Genomic DNA, 18,609 nt, shown 5'->3' on the forward strand with positions numbered 1-18,609 from the left:
GCACAGGCAATGAGGCCAGATGAGATTGGTTTTAATGACAGCTTAACTACATTAAAACCGTGTGATCTTAGACAGTTAGCAAAACTCTCCATGAACTGTCAAAAGATCTTCCAGTACTGTTGTAAAGATTTAAGATTTGCTACATAAGCAAAATCAGATTATGGCGCCAAACACAGAGGTGACACTCAACAAATATTAGTTCCTATTTCCTACCCATCCAACTCTCCACTTACCCCAGTTGTCCATAAAGTTAATTTTTCTGCCAAGTAATGATACTTACCTGCTCCCCTCTGTGAGACTGAATAACTGTGACATTGCCATTCTCATTAACACTATATAGAATGATGTGGCCAGTATAATTTGCCCGAGGAGCACCAGCAACAAAGTGGACACCTTTTTCAGCAGAAATCGCGGCCACAGAGTAACCTAGGAGAGGAGTCATAAAGTGAGTGCCACTGAATATCTCAGCTGGATAAAGCTTGCAAAGTTAGTAGAGATGATCAGAGGTCCTTTTATGTTGCATGTGATACACAGTCTCTAGTGCTTCTGAGTGCATCACTGAGGACATGTCTTCCTTATTTAAGATGAACTGTTCCTGCCTTTCACTTGTAGCACTGTCCAGCATAAGCAGGGCCTCAACTATAAAGCTGGCCCTTGATTCTTGTTTGTTTTCATCGGCCACCTATGAACTTGGCACTCAACAAATATTACTTGAAATATTAAATGAAATTAAAAGGTAAGTTTGCATAGTGGACAGAACACAGGCCATGGAGTTTCTAGACAGCCCCAGATTCAAATACGGGATTTTTGCTACTTACTGGGTTGTTTAACTTGAGCCAAGGTATTAACCAGCTGGCTCTTAGAGGTAAAATGGTGTTCAAAGTGTTGTTGGAAAGATTTAAAGGTTTACTTATACAGAACAACCAACTCAGGAAGTGCTCCCTGAGTAGACACTCAAAAATCAGTGGATACTTACCACAGGAACAAAAACTAAGAACTCTTAAGTAATAAAAGACTACCGCTCAATGTATGACTTTTAGAAACTACTTTCATTTTTGAGGAGCACAGTCATGTTCTGGGAATTACAACCAATTGAATGGCCAGAGGAAGCAGTGTTCCTAGTTAAGTACAAACACTATGGGCTAGGAACTGACTGGCAAAGAGGTAACGTCTATCTGAAAAATAAATATGTTAATTAGAGGAAAGTTCAGAGGCATTGCTGATGTGATCCTGAGATTCAACAAGGAGTTTAAAGAAAGCAAACTTCAGACTGTTGAGCCAAATGCTGCCATGTCTTACCTAAATATGAACTGTGATTTCTATCCTGCAGAATTTGGTCAAATGCTTGTTTAGGAAAGATCAATTGTCCATGAGATGTCTTCTGGACAACAGTCCCACTCCAGTCAAAAGCCCCCACTGCACCTAGCATCAGAATGTCCTTAAATAATTGAGAAATGAAGATTAATAAGACAAATGACCTTTAATGCATACACATGAAGAACAGGCAAAACATTGAAACATATTGTCTAGATTAAAGAAAATAAGCACAATGAAGTAAAATATATGTGAATGTATGTTGATATATCTCAGAATTGTTTTCATAAATTTGTACTGGAGAATAAGCTTACTGTGGACTATGCTATCTTGGGATGTACTTATTATGATATATAAGTAAATCTTTGCAATAAACTGCAATACATGATGATTTCATAGCCATCTTCAAATTTCTATTCAAAGGCATACATTTGCAAATGCCCCACAGGAGCTGCTGGAAAGGAGTCAGACGTAAGCTTTCAGTCCTACCTACTCATTGAGACAAAAACACTACCTTCAACAACAGGAAGGGCTAACCCCAGAGAAGGGAGATGATGTTTTTTTCTAAGGCACATCTTAGGACACCCTCTTCTGACTTATCTATTCTATTTTCAACTTTCTTCTCTCTTTTTGAGTCATTCTCAAACGTCTTTCTGACATCTGTATTCCTATAACCAATCCATTTGATAATAGCACAGCTAGAAAAGGCAATTGTAATTACGACAAGTCAATCTATTGAAAGGAAAATAAGCGTAGGTCAGCCCTGGGAGAGAGGGTGAAGGAAACAGGCTATCTGAATTGTCTCAAATCCAATTTGAACATCCAAAGCTATAAATCACTGCAGAATGAAGGCTTGGTAAGAATAAGAGATATTTTCTAACAGCTAAGTTTTTGATCATAGATGTTAGAAAACATGATAGCAAACAGGGAAATAATATGTCCTATCCAATGAAAAGAAACCATGAAGTTGTGTGAATGAGTATAATAAAATCAAGGACTTTGAACTGGGGTACATGAATGTGCTCCAGGGAGTGTAGAAAAACCTCATGGAATTATGCACAAAATTCTCTGAGTGTAAATTCATTTACATTTTTTATGGGAAAAGTCATAATTTTTATGAGCATCTGTAAAGATTTGTAATCCAGAAAATGTCAGTACCTTTTATTCTATACAGAAAATGAGCTGGTTTTGGTTCTTGGATCTGCTTATCAAATTCTCTGAATTCACATTATTCCCTAAATATTTTCCAGGGCCTCAGATCATTTTGCACTTTCACTACTCCACCCATATCCTGAGTAGAATTAGGACTAGAGGCCTGGAGTTGGATATTTCTGAGGAAAATGAACGAATTTCCCTGAGCTAAGAAGACAGTGGCATTCTCCAATCCCATCTTACATTTTTCCTAACTCCTTCTTTTTTCAACTATTTTCGATCTCAGCTCTTAGAAAAAGATACCATTGCACCCCAGAATGCAACGATGTCATCAATAAGAAGAGTTTGTGTTTTGACAAGTGGTTATAGAGGTTAATTGATTCAAAAGAAATTCCTGCAGGGGTAATACCGGCAATTAATATAGAACCTCTGTCCTGGAGCCCTCAAGGCCTTCCTTGCTTATCTTTTATCCCCCATAGAAAATCTCTTTGAAATAGGGAAGAAAAGGTGTTATTAACCTTTATTTTTTTAGGTGGTCAGTCAGCAACACAAAAATGCCTGAAGACTGTGACCAGGAATTAGAACTGGTGGTCACAGATAACTGTTTTTCCTACTTTATGTATAAGTTACTGTGTCTAGAAATATTACGTCTGATCAGTTTGGCTTAAATTTATCTGATATACACACATTTTGAGGAGAGTAGTCTGCACTGAATCCTACTTGTGACATTTCCATCTGGAAGTTTTCTCCTCCTTGAACAGTACCTGGGAAATAATCAGTTTCAAAAATTGTATTACTGTCAGAAATTTTAAATCAAGTTTCCAAACATGGGGACACACACACACGCAACACACACATAGTGTTCTGACATTCACCCAAAAATATGGAACTGGAGTATTTCAGGAAGAGGAAGTCACTAAGAAAAAGTTCAAGGTAGTGTTCAAAGTTGGTTTTAATCTTAATTAAGCACTAATCTGTTTAATGGAATACTTATGACGCCCCTGATATTAAAGAACCCTTAACAAAGGAAAGGTATGAAGTAAGGTGAAAACTGAAGTCATGGTTTTCTTTAAATTTGTCATTACTAGTTAAGAAATTAACTGAAAGTTTAGCTTTTAAATGTTTGTACAACTAATGCACAAATACCTCAGATGCAGTTGGAAGAGCTAGAAAATTACAGGGAAAAATACACCAAAAAATATTTGGGTTTATTTTCAGGACTCAGGATTCAAGACTGAGTGGGAATTTTGCCAATTTGAAAGTTGGTTGTAGTTGTACATATGTCCTTACCTCTGTCACTAACACCATAAGACTCCATTAACACTTGTTTTCTGTATAGTGAGGTTGTGGTCAAAATGGTTGCATTTCACTAATGTTCACATAAAGGAAGCTGTATTCCAGGACAGATACTTTAATACAGAAAGAAGAAACTATACAGGACAGTCTTTTTTAAAAAATGTAATACTGGATGAGCAGAGGTAATTTTTCACAAAGTAAAGGTGTGTTCCTCAAAAGTTTATAGTAGCATATAGTGTACAAAATCCTTGATCGCCAGCTTTTAGATCATGCCATTATTCATGCCATTATCAATAAATTGAGTAGCATTTTGTATTATCTCAGGGAACATTAGATTTTTGTGATGATTTAAGAAACTTAGAAGAATTATAAGAGATTTAAGAAAAATAAATTTTTTGGATAGAAATTTCCAGTGGATAATCAGGAGATCAAAATTGACTATAGCAATGAACACTTAACTTATGCAGACCCCTTGAGCCCAACTTTGAAGGCAGTACCTAATATGTGAGTGCTCAATAAAATGCCCTCTTTAATGTTAAGAGTTATTTGGGTTAATTAACTATGTGGAACCAGGATTTGGGTCATGTGGAACTTTTAACCAAGTTTAAAGTATGTTTCAGACTTCCACATAGTGAATTCATGGCTATGTGATATTTCTACAGTGACTAGACTATCCAATCCTACATAAGTGAATGATTGTAGGTACATTAAATGAAATATTTTCCCATACTGAACTATCAAAAAATTTCACTGTATTATTAATTTCAGAAGTATATATGCTTATTAAAAAATTCAAGAATTTCCAAAATTACTTTCATAATGTAAACCAACAAGCTGTTTATGATTATAATAGATATTAAGTTATTCCCTCAAAAATTTCTAATAACCTATCACCTTATCAGCAATATATATGAGCCTCCTTGCTTCTGAATAATAGCTGTAAGATTAAACAGTATTGATTTGTGCAAAAGCATATTTTAGACAAGACATAAAAGTGGTTGAATTTATATTTTTAAATGATAACTAAAGTTGAGAATATTTTCTGATGTTTATTGACATTTATTGTGTTTATATGACTTTTAAAATGCAATCTATACAAGTTAATGTTCATACAAGCTTATGATAATAAAATAACAAATTCTCAAAAATCATTTTTGAAAGAAGTTCTTTTACCTTCAATGCTGAAAATCTGTTCTCCTAATGTCCCAGCCTTTTCTAGTAGAGCTGCTTCATCAGACACATTGAAAAAATATCTTTCTGTTGGAATACTAGCAATTGCTTTGATTTCTTTTATTAAATTTTTGGTATTCATGGCATTTCTGTTTAAGTACCCAAGAACCTTAAAATAGAGGAAGAGCAAAAAATGTCACTCATTCCTGCTGTACACCAGTTTTCCTATTACCACAATCTAGTCTGGAGAAGTGAATCAAGCAACATTTCCACAACCCTCTATTTAATTGACAGGACTGAAGATCGGCAAGAAGAGAGATAGTAAACAGTATTTAATCATAAACTTTGAACAGCCAATGAGAAAGTAGGGACTTGAAAAGTGATGCTATAAGGCGTTGTTGACCCATCAACTGCAAGACAAGTAAAGGAAAAGCCACTTACTGCTATGCCAAATCTCAGAATATTGTCATTATTACATTGCTCTATCACATCTTTCAACATTGACCCATCATGAGATTCACCATCAGTTACAACTACCATTACTTTGGTAGCACCTCGTCGTCCACCAGAAGCTGCTGAATAAGCGAAATCTCTGTGGCAGATAAAATTAAAGATTCATTATCTAAGCATGAAGTTCATTTGTGCACATCTATCTGGAAACAGAATTAACAAATTAGCTTCTTTAAGCATAATATATTGTGAGTTAGAATTTCTCTCCATGTCAGTGCTTAGTGCCATATTTAAGAGTGTCCAATTTGTAGTTTGTAGAGAGACATATAAAAATAAAATTCTTGCTTGAAATTAGAGATAATTTTACAGACATCATGCTGTGTATGTGTGACTTCACCCCATCATTTCTTAAAATATTTTCACATAAGAAATCTAAATTCATTTAATACTTATCACCAGATCTAAGATATTTATCATAAATTTTATTCACTACACCTGTGTTTACTTTTTCTAGATTTAATTATTTTTAAAAAAGAGTAATAAGAATACATTTAAACTACTTGAAAGGGTATAAACAAAAATGTGATACTACGCCCTCTTTTCAAGTAACCACTATTCTCAGTTTCTTATGTTTCCCTCTAGAGAAGATGGAAATCTTCCAACATTAGCATATATAAAACCTTCATTTTTAAATGGCTACATGATATTTCATTATTTAGAGACATCAGTTTATTCCACCTGTTCCTCATTATTGGGTATTTAGGCTATTGTGTCATCTCACTCATATACTTTCTCCTTAAGTCTTGTTTACTTGACCAGGCAATCCACTTCACCTAATGACAGCTAACCTATTAACTCGCCAATAGCTTATGAGATGGTCAGGAATAAAGGGACACCTTACTAGAAATAGGGAAGATTAAATCAATCATATCTTATGGGGAATCTACTTTTGAGATGTGAGGAGAATCACCAAGTGATAGAAGCAGCAACCAAAATATACATAGAGAAGAAGGAGGGGACAGATATAACGGAAAACACAGAAATAGAAATGGCAGGATGTGGTGACTGACCAGATCACAATCTAAGGAGGAGTGGGAAGAATAAAGCAAACACCAGTAAGTTTTTGCCTGCATTGCTGGGAGAACAGGCATGAATAAAAAAATGGCAAAGTCATAAGGGAAAGGAATAAAGCTGCTTTAGGACATTTTGAATTTCCTAAGAGAGACAACATTTCAAATAAAGATATTCAGCATCAGCTAGACACCTGTATGACTTTGAGGAGAGAGTTCAGTGCTGATGATACAGCAATGGGATGGACCATGTAGAGATGATACTGAAGCCAAGGGAGGGGACACAATTACTAAAGAGAAAAACTATGAAGAAGAGAGGGATCTTTTTAATGAAGAAAAATAGGAGAAGGAACAAGTGAAGATGCAAAAGTTACTGACAAAACATTGGCATGGACACCAGAAGTTTGCAGTGTTCATCCTTATCAGACTTCAGAGGAGCTAGGGAGGATGAGGCCACGGGCAAGACTCCTGGGCTGGGTGACTCAGCAGCCATGCTTGGTTTCAAGGAAGGGGAGAAAGTGAGTGTAAATACACAGAAAGAAATAGGTTAATGAACAAGATAAAATTGGCAGGAAGTAGGTTTAATGAATGAGTGTTCTCACTTATTTTCTAACAATAGAAGAGTGTTTAGTATTTTTGCAAAATATCCAGTTAAAATAGAATGAAGGTCATGGAGCTGTAAATGAAGAAACTAAGATAAGAATGTGAAGAATGCCATGCAGTTTTAAAATCCACACTTCCCACATGTTGTAATAAGCATAATAAGCTGATTTGGTTTATTCAGATCTATGTGCACATGTTAATTTGCACAAAATACACCTTTACCTTAATTTCTCTGAAGTTCTGATAGGTATGAAATAATCATGATGGATTGCTTCATTCCCTAGTATTTTAACCTAAGATTTTCTCATTTCATTTAATTCATGTAAAATCACCTAAAGTCAAGTTATATTTTATAAAAAAGATTTTAACCTCATTTCCTAAGTGTCTTCTTAGAGTATTCAAGTCACAGTATGCTTGGACATTTTTTCTCCATTCATTCTGATTTAAGTGTGGGTTCTAGTCCTATTTTTCCTTTATTTTTCTTACTTGTTGGCACTTTTAGCATCGAAACTTACCTTGCAAATTGAATTGCTTTGAAAGTATTTGTGAGATCCCCACCATACTGATATGTCCGGGATGTTGCTGCAACCATTTCATTTTTGGTTTTGAAGGTGTTCAGGTTAAACACAACTCTTGGATTATTGGCATATTGAATTAACCCCACCTTCAAAAGAGCAGAAGTTTATTAATGGTCTGTCATCAAGTTGTAAATAATTTCTATATAACCAATATATTAATATTCAAAAGTATATTTAAATAGGCTGATGGGTTAAAGGAATCATTTCCAATTTTGCTCTTGATAGATATGTTTCTTTCAGTGGAATGAAATCTGTGAGAGGCTATCAGTATGCAATAGGAATACTGTACTGTCAGGCAAGATTATGTACTACAGCTTGATTTGGTTCTCAGGAGTAATAATTACAGATTTTTAAGCATTACCTTATAATACTTAATATTGATGAATACTGAAACAGGTTTATGACAGAAAAATTAAAATAGGTATAAATAAACTTTCAAAATACCAGTAGATATATTGTTGCAAACAACTATAAGCAGTCACAGATGGAGGGTAGTAGCTTATTGAGGTAATTATGTAACAAAGGATCAGAACTGAACACAAGAAAAGCCAATGGATTCTTAAGCAGTATAGTCAATTTGGATTTATTTACCGTGATGGATTTCCTTTAGTACGGGCTTGAGCATCTCTGGAGGAAATTTGATGGATGTGAATGGGGGGCAGGGAATTTTATGACTTTTAGAGAAAATGTCATTAAAGAGAATCTTAGGTGAAAGATCTGAGTGGGACTTCTGAACAAGAAGTTTGGGATCATTGTCTAACTCTTTAGCTCAAGGTCACACCCTTCTATCAAGATCCTCAAGTTTTGGAATCATCTTGTGAGCCTAGGGGAAAGAGTTTTAAGAACAGGAAATGGCAGTAGCATGTCAGTGGTAAAAGGCTCAGAGGCAGTTCACCAGGCACTGAAGATTATGAGAAATATAATGTCCCTGTACCCTTTTCTTTAGGCTAGGATGTACAACTTGAGAAGCAGGGAAGAATCAACAATAACTCTGCAGGTTTCAAAGTCTAATGTGAGAGGAAGATGGTGTAAAAGTGACCCAGAGACACAGCCCCAGAGCTTCTGAGTGAGAAAACAGAAGGAAGATTTAAAGACATGGTGTATATTAAAACTCATAGAAAGGTCACATTTACCTCGTAAAAAGAAGAAAAGTCCATGATTCTATGTGAAATTTATATTAGACACAACCCAAGTGGTTGTGTGATGGGATAGAGGACTTAGCCAATTAGAAACAGAGAAAACCGGCAGATACAAAAAAAACTTCTCTCATAAGGGGCTTTATGTTGTTCTCCAGAAACCAAAGCCATGCCAAGTCTTAGTAAACAAAAATTTCTGGTAAAAACTTAAGAGTGAAACTTCCAGCACTTCAGCAGATATTATGGTCCCTTAGTATTTAGAAGGAACATCAATATTTTATAATATTATATAGGGAATCAGAAAAGCATATAGGGAAAATATTCCAACAAGATGTGGGATATTGGAGAAGAAGATGGAGCCCAAGAACATACACTGGTAATTGTGTGAACTTCTATCTACTGATTTTGGTTCAATGTGCTGTTACAGCCAGAATGATCCAGGAATGGTAGATCTAATCAGAAATGAAAAAAAGAAGAAGAAGCAAGGGCAAGGAGAAGAAACCCAGGAATGGAGCCTATTATTTTAAAGATGGTATCTTGCTATTGCCCAGGTTGATTTTAAACTTCTGGTATTGAGAGATTCCCCTGTCTCAGCCTCCTGAGATCTGGGAATATAGGTGATACTTTAAAAATAACTGCTCTTCAATCTTGTTACAGAAGCATGAACCTTCTGCTGTCAAATTTTGGTTGCTGACCTCAAAAAGATATAAAAGCCTTCTTAAAACATAGAGAGCTATAACAAATTATTGAAAAACTTAATCTTGTATAAAATATAGACTAGACTAGAGTGCTAAAAGACTGTGATACAATAAATGGTAGAATTATGCTTGATGATTTATTTTTAGAATTCCCAGAATTCAAAGATAATTGTTTTACCAGCAAGGAGTAAACAAAAGAAATGTATTATTAATCCAAATGGACATAAAGAAAAAATGCATAACCAATTTTAAAGTGTATATGAACTCATGGGTTAGATGGGCTAAAATAAGACAACTAAAAGAACATACTCTTTGGACATATTACATCCAATAATGCCTGCATCCTTCTGATGTCTGCATCAGAAGTAAAACTCTAAGGGCAACAGCATGGGACAACTTCATATGTAGAATAATAACCATTAGCATTACAAGTTTCTATTTACTTTCAAGGTTACCATGACACTCATTAAATATGAAGATTTGCAAATACCTAGGAGTAAACTTAACAAAGGATGTGAATGACCTCTACAAGGAGAACTACAAACCTCTGAAGTAAGAGATCGAGGAAGACTACAGAAGGTGCAAAGATCTCCCATGCTCATGGATTGGTAGAATCAACATAGTAAAAATGGCTATACTACCAAAAGCAATCTACACGTTCAACGCAATTCCCATCAAAATCCCAATGACATTCATCACAGAGAATGAGAAATCTACCTTAAAGTTCATTTGGAAACACAAGAGACCACAAATAGCCAAGGCAATATTCGGCAAAAAGAGCAATACTGGAGATATCACAATACCCGACTTCAAACTATATTACAAAGCAATAGCAATAAAAACAACATGGGACTGGCACAAAAACAGACATGAAGCCCAGTGGAACAGAATAGAAGACCCAGATATGAATCCACACAGCTATTCCCAACTTATTTTTGAAAAAGACACCAAAAACATAAAAAGACAGCCTCTTCAACAAATGTTGCTGGGAAAAGAGGTTATCTGCCTGCAGAAAACTGAAACTAGATCTATGTTTAGCACTCTTACTAGTATCAACTCAAAATGGATCCAGGACCTTAATATCAGACCCGAAACTCTGGAGCTAGTACAAAAAAGAGCAGGGAATACTCTAGAAGCAATAGGTATAGGCAAGGACTTCCTCAATAGAACCCCAGCTAAGCAACAAAGAGAAAGGATGGACAAATGGGGCTACATGACATTAAAAAGCTTCTGCATAACAAAAGAAATGGTCTCTAAACTGAAGAGACCACCCACAGAGTGGGAGAAAATATTTGCTAGCTATACATCAGACAAAGGACTGATAACCAGAATACACAGGGAGCTCAAAAACCTAAACTCCTCCAAAATCAATGAACCAATAAAGAAATAAGCAACTGAACTAAATAGAACTTTTTCAAAAGAAGAAACTCAAATGACCAAAAAGCATGAAAAATGCTCACCATCTCTGGCCATAAGGGAAATGCAAATCAAAACCACACTAAGATTCCACCTCACCCCTGTCAGAATAGCTATCATCAAAAACACCACCAACAACAAATGTTGACGAGAATGCAGGGGGAAAAAAGAACCATCATACGCTCCTGGTGGGAATGCAAGCTAGTATGACCACTCTGGAAAACAATGTGGAGGCTTCTTAAAGCACTAAACATAGATCTGCCATATGATCCAGCAATCCCACTCCTAGGGATATACCTAAAGGAATGTGACTCAGGTTACTCCAGAGGCACCTGCACACCCATGTTTATTGCAGCACTATTCACAATAGCCAAGTTATGGAAACAGCCAAGATGCCCCACTACTGATGAATGGATTAAGAAAATGTGGTATCTATACACAATGGAATTTTACTCAGCTATGAAGAAGAATGAAATCTTATCATTTGCAAGTAAATGGATGGAACTTGAGAACATCATCTTAAGCGAAGTTAGCCAGGCTCAGAAAGCCAAAAACACTATGTTCTCCCTCATATGTGGACTTTGGATCTAAAACAAATGTAGTAATATTATTAGACACGGGTCACACGCTAAGGGGAGAACACACACAGGAGGAGTAGGGAAAGGTAGGAAACCCAAAACTTTAAAGTGTTTGATGTACCCACTGCAGAGGAGCTAATACAGTAACCTTAAAATTACAGAGGCCACTATGGGAAGGTGACCAGGAAGCAGTGAAGAGGTCTGCTAGAGATGAAACAGTGGGGGTTGTAATACTCATGTGCATGGAAGCAATGCTAGGAATTGCTCTGAAAAGCTTATCTCAAACTAGCAAAAACACTATGTCTTTTTTATTATTGCTTATGTCTTCTCTTCAACAAAACTGGAGAAGAGGGCAGAACAGGTTCTGCCTGGAAGCAAGGGAGTTGGGGGGAGAGGTAGTGGGTTCGGGGGAGAAATGGCCTAAACAATGTATGCACATGTGAATAAATGAATAAAGAAAAAATAAATAAATATGAAGATTTGGCAAATGCAAAAATTAATACTTTACATCTGAAATTATTTTCTCGGAAAGAAAGCCATGGTTTAGTTTATGTACTTCAATGTCCATACCTGTGTCTTTGTGGGACCTATATCCAGGCCTTGTACAAATTTTTCCAAAAAATTCTTTACTGCTTCCCAGGGATAAATACTATTTGATTCATCACATACAACCACAACATCTATGAGGGAAGGGCAGGCTACACAGGAGAAGAAAAAAACAGCAGATTTCCATTAGTAAGTCAAACTTCATAGTCACATAAAAATGAGACAGAGGGTTTGGTTGGGACTTGATAAAAATCCACCTCCCCTCTTTAAAGGCATTGTTCGTCTTCTGTAGATTCACGACTTACTCTGAACTGCAGGTGAAAAGCTGGCCAAAAGCTGAAAATCAGGACTAACGTCGGAACAAACACCAGTTGTGTAATACTGATTCCCACACTGGTGTGCCCATAGAGGACCACAAGTCTTCAAAGAAAGAAGAAAATGATAAATAGTCACACACAAGAAATGCTAACCTTTCACCCTTCCATTTAGAGAACTAGGAAATCATTTGTATTTTTTTCCAAGATACCAGGAATTACCAACTCTTAAAACTAATCAAAAATGCCTTTGAGTGAGAATCCACTGGGAGGGCAGAAGAGATGGAGAAGGTGCAGATGCTCTGTGCCCAGTGGCAGGCCTCCCAGGAGGAGGGGTCATGGGACTTTTAGGGCCCGTATCAGTGAAGGAAAGAGCCCACCCGGTCACCCACCAAGCTAGAGAAAGGCACTTTCCTTTTAGAGAACAACTAACAAGAAACTGAGTGCAAAGTTGATCTTTTGTCTGTCAGTTACCCATCCCATCCACTGCTGTGGAACAGGACTCCTAGATTTTCTAAGAGTCACAAAGGGCAAATTGTGTGTGAAAATCCACACTTAAAAAAAAGACATTCTGTAGGATGGAGGGTAACACAGATGGGGTGAATTTTGTCAAAGTACATTGTATGCAAGTTGTAAATATCACAATAAAATTCTTTTGTACAATTTATTTATGCTAATAAAAACTTTTTAAAGGAATATATTTATCTATGGTCGTACTTGGGTTTGAACTCAGGGCTTTGTGTTTACTAGGCAGGCACTCTATCAGTTGAGCCATGCCTCCAGTCCTTCAAAAGAGGTGTGTTTTGTTTTGTTTTTTTAAAGATAACCAAACACAAATGAGGTTCTCAGGCTACCAGTTTTTAACTTTCCTATAAAATATTTCTTTACTTTGAGGATTTCAAAACCCTTTACTTCCACTTTGTAATTTATCCAGCCACAAACCTGGCTGGCACTTGTCTCCTTGCCCACAGTATCCACACTCCAATTATGAATATGACCACTAACACAATCCCAGTTCTCTCCTTTCCATCAGCCCTTGAATGAATGCCAAGAACGTCTTGATTAAAGCATGTGGGAAACAGTTTAAATAATATTAAAATTATTAGATGGAAAGGAGAAAAGTGGGAACGAGAAGCCTAGTGAAGATACTAGAAGTTGTCTAAAGAGTTTAACGTTATGTAAAGCATTGGCTAAAACACTGACCTTATGTAAAGATCAGTTATTAAAACTGAAAGAAAAAAGTGGACTTGCAGGAAGAAATTTGTAAAACAAACGGGAACTTATTTGACCCAGTTTAAGTTAGTAGCTTTATAGTTAGAAGCAGCTGTGGTCATATTTCATGCTCAATGAATGAAGCATAGTTTTTCTTCTATAAAACGGGTGCATTTACCAGTTAGTTAGGAAAAAGTCATTATTGACACTTCTGGCTAGTTTAACCAATAATATGTACCAATTATTGATTTCTACATTGCACTGCTACTTTGAAAAATAACTCATGAAGTATGCAAGAATAATTTTTTTGTTTTGTAGGCAATGGAAAACTGCATTAAGCAGTTGAAATTAGAATATGCCAATAGTTAATGCCAGAACATTTTTGCTTTAAGCCCAGAATTTAAGAAGGTTCAAAAAAATGTGATGATTGTCAGTCTTTTCCACATAATATTTAAGAGTATCTTATGATTTTGCTTTTGACATTTCAAGTGTGTAAAGGAAATATTGCTTTTTTTTCTTCTTTGTCTCTTTTTCTCTTTCTCTTCTTGTTACATTGACTGTTAAATTAACCTCTCAAATTCTTTTCTGATTTCATTTTATTAAATCTAGAGGTACAATCTATAATCCTTTTCTCTAAATATGTTCCTCTTGGGTCTTACTGAAACTTTAAATTAAACAAAAAATATGAAATAAACTCTATTGTAAAGATTTTGTAAATCATAAACTATGAAAAGCCCTTCCAATATTCATTTTCATGCTGAGGGAACACATACTAAAAACAATATTTGATGTACTTAGTCATAATAAAATTTTCTGAATACAAATATCTGTTCAAAATATCTGGCATAGTTCAAAATTGGTTACTTTTTTTTTTTTTAAAACAATCCAGTCTTTTAAGATAACATGCCAGTGGCATAGATAAAATTAGCATAAAGTTAAATGGGTTTTCTAAGACAATTTTATTAGGGTTATTCACTGAGGCTGTTCCTACATGAGCCAATGCAAATTTCAAATAAGATTGAGTTTTTATTTGCCTTTCCACTTTTTTTTTTGGTGTGTGATGGTTACCATTTTTTTCTACAGCCAAATCATTTCAGCAGTTTCCTATAGTATTTCTTCTATTAGTTCTAAAATTCTTCCTTCCTTCAGAGTATTTCCATTTTTTATATGAGTTGTTTAATTCACTTGAAAGTTTATTTGGATATATGAATTGTTAACCAATTAATTGTGTTCAGACCGCTTGATAAATAGGCATTCTATTTTATTGATTTATGATATCTTTTCATAGCATTTTAGAAATTGAGAGTACAAGCAAAGAAAGCACCATGCCTTCAATAATATCAGATTAACCAACCATTATAGCAAGGGATTAAAAACACTTTAGAATACTTTCGAGTAATGTTTAGGATTAACAGTGCCTAGCTTTAATGTTCCTTCAGAAAGGAGAAATGAGACCTGGAATTTTGATGTTATCAACAGCTACAAGTGGCATGGCTCAAGTGAAAGAGCGCCTGCCTGTCAAGCATGAGGCCCTGAGTTCAAACATTAGTACCAAAGAAAAAAAAAGTTACTAAGCACACCTTCCAAGGACAAAAAATCAAGAGTTCTTTTTGTTCTCTTCCCCATTTTTTCTGAAAGAATTTTGTGATAATGGTTTTGCTGAATATCTAAAAAGTCTATACATGAAGGGATTGCTGTTTTGCATTAGATATCCAAATAGCATAACTGATCCAAAAGCACGCTCTAGTGTTTAAATGTCCAGATGTGATTTGATGGGAAAGGATGGTGAGAAGATGCTGACTAAAAACTTTCTGCAAAGGAAAGAGGATTTGAGAGGTTAACACTCACAAGAAACCCTCCGGTTCCCACGTTCCTCGTTAGGGTCAAGCCAAGATTCATGTTGTTTTTTATCTCAGTAACATTTGGGATACTTGTTGAAGCTTTCAGAGGGAAAGAGATTTTAAAATGTAATTAAATCTTTGCCATTTACTTAATGCTTTTTTAAACAAATGAACAAACAGGCACACACATATTTTACATAACATTGACTGCTTTAATACTATACATCCAGGAGCTGGCGTTACACAATGCAGTGTAGAGAATGCCTTCAGTGAGTGATCCAGCAGCTTATTCTAGTGTATGAAGCTGCAGAGTTGAAGATATTAGGGCACAGGATAGAGAGGACATTTAAAGCCATTTTTAAAAAATAAAGTCCTGACCAAACAAAACAATGTGAGGATACCACTTGTTTCTGTTTGCCACTTTTGTTTGTTCCAATCACTTGGTTGTACCCAATGCTTCTTTTTATCTGGAATGTTAAAAATGCCCTTAAAGAATGCCATTTGATTGAATCTGGCTGAAAGAAGTGGGTGAATTTTAAAAGAAAATCATGAAACCAGCCAGGTAAAACAAGAAAGGACTCTCTCCAATATTCTCTCTCCCCCGATACAGTGGCTGACACCGTTCTTGAAAGATTGAAGACTGCAATTCTCCTCAATAATACCATTTACTCATCCAAGCCAAGCCATCATGGTCACTTCATTTTCCTTAGCTTGACTCCTTCCTTCATTTCTCTTGGTGACTTATTTCACCCTTCTTTTCAAGTCTTCAACTCAACCAGGCCCTGTCACTCTTAGTGAATGAATAACTCAGATACTACAGGGAAAAAGAATCACTCTAACGGTAACTTCAACTTACTGTCATAACTACATGAGGATCATTCCTAGAACTCCAACATTTTCTCTTCTTTCTGTCTTAGAGAAGGGAGCATTCTTTGTAACACTCTTTTTCCCAGGTACCAGTGACATTAATCTCATCCAGTTAAATTTGTCCTTTACTGCTAGTCACTCCTTTTTTGTCACTTTCCTACAAATAAAACCATCTCTTTTTTCTAGAGTGTTCTTCTCTCAATCTTATTGTTTCATAGGACTGTTTTTCTCAGCTCTCTCCTTCATTATTCAACTTCTAGAAAGGGAAGTGGACTTTTATTCCTTGTACTTGTTCACTATGCATCCTCTCCTAAATTCTTTATTTTCTCCCAGTAGGACCACTGGATTTATAGTCTAGGTGAGAGTCACACAAAACATGATTTGCTAGAGTGCAGAAAAAAATAATAAAGCTTCTATGTGCATGCTTTTATTTTTTAAATCTATTTTAACGTAAATGTATTATTTAAGAAGATACTACATTAGTACATATATAGAGATTTAAAAATAAATATACATATGCATACATACATAGTAGGGGTAAGTTCAAAAATTAAGAGTGATATGATACATTAGAAGTGATAAAACTTTTTTTTTTCAGTACTGGAAATTGAACCCTGGGCCTCACATATGCCAGGCTCACCACTGAGCCAGACCCCCAGCCTATAATAATAAAACTTTTGAATTAAATAATAAAACTTGTGAACATTCACTCCTAATTTATATATTTTTACTATTAAAACATATGTGTGGTGAGTGTTCAGGGAATTACTGATCTATGTCACTCTCAACCTCCTCAAATAAGTCGAAGGTGTTTACTTTACCCCTGTAGCAGTAACTGACACTCTTCCCAGCTCACTGAAATGTGTTTATTGAACATCAGTCATGTGTCGGAAGTTATGCTACAAATTAGGTATAAAGATCTATAAGAAATATTCCTCGTGTTTCCAAGTCTTAGTTACTGTTTTTGAAACTTGTCTTTCCCTTTATTTTTTATAGCACTGCATTTTCCCATTTTATGCCTCAGTTTTTCAGGAAAACTCTAACTTCTCAACACTGGTTTTTCTGGATGCTGCCACTGATGTGATGATCACATAGATGACATCTTACTTGCATCCGGAAACACTGTGTGGAAATATTAGTCATTTAACTTTCTAGGATTGTTTCATCATTTTTTGCATTGTAATAGAAAGCATCTGAGACATGGATAATTAAAATAGCAAATAATTCCAAATGGTTAACTTTTTATTAGAATACAATCATTTAGATATAATCCAAAACAAAGTATTTCTTGGCATCTCCAAACTCAGCCCTAGAACTGATGTTTCTGGCTTGTTTTGGAAAGGGGGAAAGAAATATGGGCAGTCATTTTCCTACAAGTAATTGGGAAAATAATTCTAAATGTTAATGGAAACTTTCCATGAGTCTGGGCTCCATGGTCCTGGAGGCAGCACATCTCCCTTGTATCTTGTTAAATTGGGGCTTCAAACTGTTTTGGAAATTTGGATACTATTTGGCCCCATGTGATTAAAGCATAAAGTTGTCTACTTTTCTTTAAGACAAAGCGAGGTTTGTTTTTGCTGTTATTTTTCAGTTAAGTATATAACAAATGAGATTTTACTATTTTTAAAAATTAACATTGCTAATTACAACTTACTTTGCAAATTGAGTTTTTCACATGTAGCAGTGGATTGGTCAACAGGGCATCTATACACATCTCCCATTTGGTTATTAGGAAAGCCACTCCATGGTGAACCAACCAGTAACCTAGAAATAGGAATTTTTGTTACACATAGCATGTTAAGTGTAGTTTATTAAAGATAAATCTTACCACACATCCGTGGAAAAACACATTCAACTTTAATTTTGTATGAGTGACTAATTGATTTACTTTGTGTAAGTAAACAGTTCATATTTGTTCAGTTATAATTTGGTCTGCTTCCTTTCCTCTTAGCTGATCAAGACCCCAATGAATGGCTGTGGTACTGTTGCTCTTCTACATTGTGTGAGAGACACAGAATGCAAGCATCAAATGTAAGTCACACATGTAATTTTAATTTCTCCAGTTGCTAATCAGATTAATACAATAAAAAGCAATAAGTGAAATTAATTTTAGTAATGCATTTTATTTAACTCAGTATAGCCAAACTAGAAGGCAGTCAATATAAAAATCATTAATGAGCTACTTTTCATTCTTTTTCCCCTATTAAGTCTGAAATTTAGTATACATTTTATACTTAAGAGCACATCTCAATATGGACAAGTAGTATTTCAGAAAACCAATAGCCTTATGTGGTCAGAGGTTACCATATTGATCAGCATAGTTGTAAAGAATGAAATCATTTTAATCACTAACATTTGTGGAGTTCTT

At 35.4% G+C, this 18,609-nt stretch overlaps 1 protein-coding gene across 1 annotated transcript in view; it reads right to left on the minus strand.

Annotated features, from left to right (window-relative positions):
* Window positions 1-18,609, minus strand: part of Itga2 (integrin subunit alpha 2) — a 102,118-nt gene that overhangs the window by 36,654 nt on the left and 46,855 nt on the right. The window contains exons 3-12 of the mRNA XM_074077504.1: window positions 17,896-18,005; window positions 15,382-15,473; window positions 12,313-12,427; window positions 12,032-12,159; window positions 7,571-7,719; window positions 5,374-5,524; window positions 4,936-5,101; window positions 3,154-3,230; window positions 1,300-1,438; window positions 281-426 (exon numbers count right to left, since the gene is read on the minus strand). Coding sequence (XP_073933605.1) covers window positions 281-426; window positions 1,300-1,438; window positions 3,154-3,230; window positions 4,936-5,101; window positions 5,374-5,524; window positions 7,571-7,719; window positions 12,032-12,159; window positions 12,313-12,427; window positions 15,382-15,473; window positions 17,896-18,005 — 1,273 coding nt within the window. The remainder of the gene's footprint in view (window positions 1-280; window positions 427-1,299; window positions 1,439-3,153; window positions 3,231-4,935; window positions 5,102-5,373; window positions 5,525-7,570; window positions 7,720-12,031; window positions 12,160-12,312; window positions 12,428-15,381; window positions 15,474-17,895; window positions 18,006-18,609) is intronic.

This window comes from Castor canadensis, chromosome 6 (assembly GCF_047511655.1).
Source record: "Castor canadensis chromosome 6, mCasCan1.hap1v2, whole genome shotgun sequence".
Lineage (NCBI taxonomy): Eukaryota > Metazoa > Chordata > Mammalia > Rodentia > Castoridae > Castor > Castor canadensis.